At 55.0% G+C, this 1073-nt stretch overlaps 1 protein-coding gene across 1 annotated transcript in view; it reads right to left on the minus strand.

Annotated features, from left to right (window-relative positions):
- The window catches only part of LOC119589302 (zinc finger and BTB domain-containing protein 7B-like), a 53190-nt gene that overhangs the window by 5651 nt on the left and 46466 nt on the right, over positions 1 to 1073 (minus strand). Inside the window, exon 5 of the mRNA XM_037937925.1 lies at positions 241 to 591. Within this exon, the coding sequence (XP_037793853.1) occupies positions 241 to 591 (351 nt within the window). The remainder of the gene's footprint in view (positions 1 to 240; positions 592 to 1073) is intronic.

Consider the following 1073-nt stretch of genomic DNA (forward strand, 5'->3'; position numbering starts at 1 on the left):
GATTTTTGGTTCACAACGTCTCGAGGGCACTGACAAAAAAAAAAAACGTTCCTCCGAGTGTCAAGGGGGAAAGGGGGACGGGGGGGGGGGGAAGGAGCAGGTTCATCGAAGTAGATCCAGTTTGAGCCACGAAATGATCGATCTACCTGAGATCACGTTCTGACGGAGGGGATAGAGGGAGAAGAGAACAGGGGTGGGGGGGAGAGGGAGCGGGGGAGACGCCGAGGCTGCTTCGACTCAATTGGTCTGATCGAGGTGGTGCTGGTTCAAGCGGTCCTGGTGAAAGAGGTCATGGTGGCGGTGCTTCTTGTGCGAGCGGATAGTGGACGGGTCGCTTGCCCTGTAGGGGCAGTAGGGGCACTGGTACGGCCTCTCCCCCGTGTGGGTTCGGACGTGGCGCTTGAGGTCGTCGCTGGTGCGACTGCGGTGGTCGCAGTAGGTGCAGCGATACGGCCTCTCCCCAGTGTGAGTCCTGAGGTGCAGCTTGAGCTTGTCGCTGCGACTGCACACTTTGCCACAGAGAGGACACGTGACCTTGGCCTTGCCCTTCATGGACCCCACCCTGCGCAGCTGTTCCAACCACTGGCGACACTGCAAAGACGGGAGAACACAGGTTATGAACAGCACCTCCGCAGCCGGCCTTACCCTATCTTAAAAGCCACAAGCTAGAACAACACAAGGCACAGGTTCGCTACCACCCTCTCGCCTAGGCTTGAAGGGGGGGGGGGGGGTGAAAGTGAGGTTTATGAGGATAGTGATGTACGAGTGAGCTGGGGGGGGGGGACTCACTCTCTCGCATCACTGCATCAAATGTATTGGCTAGGTGAGTATGTCGCCTGTGCAACAAGGATGCAAGGCGGTGCAGGTGAAAGGCAAAGGGTGTTGGATGTGCCCCAGACACAACAGAATACCTAAAAAAAGTACTGTATTGTGCAAAGTGTGCTTTTTAGAGATTATGAGAAGTCCACACCAGGCACCGTGCATGAGGCCACTTTTAAGCTTTTACACCCACATAGAACTGCAATACAAATATTGAATTAAGTCTAACGTTGCAGCTAGGAACTTTCTCTAAG

The sequence above is a fragment of the Penaeus monodon genome, chromosome 25 (assembly GCF_015228065.2).
Source record: "Penaeus monodon isolate SGIC_2016 chromosome 25, NSTDA_Pmon_1, whole genome shotgun sequence".
In the NCBI taxonomy this organism is placed as follows: domain Eukaryota; kingdom Metazoa; phylum Arthropoda; class Malacostraca; order Decapoda; family Penaeidae; genus Penaeus; species Penaeus monodon.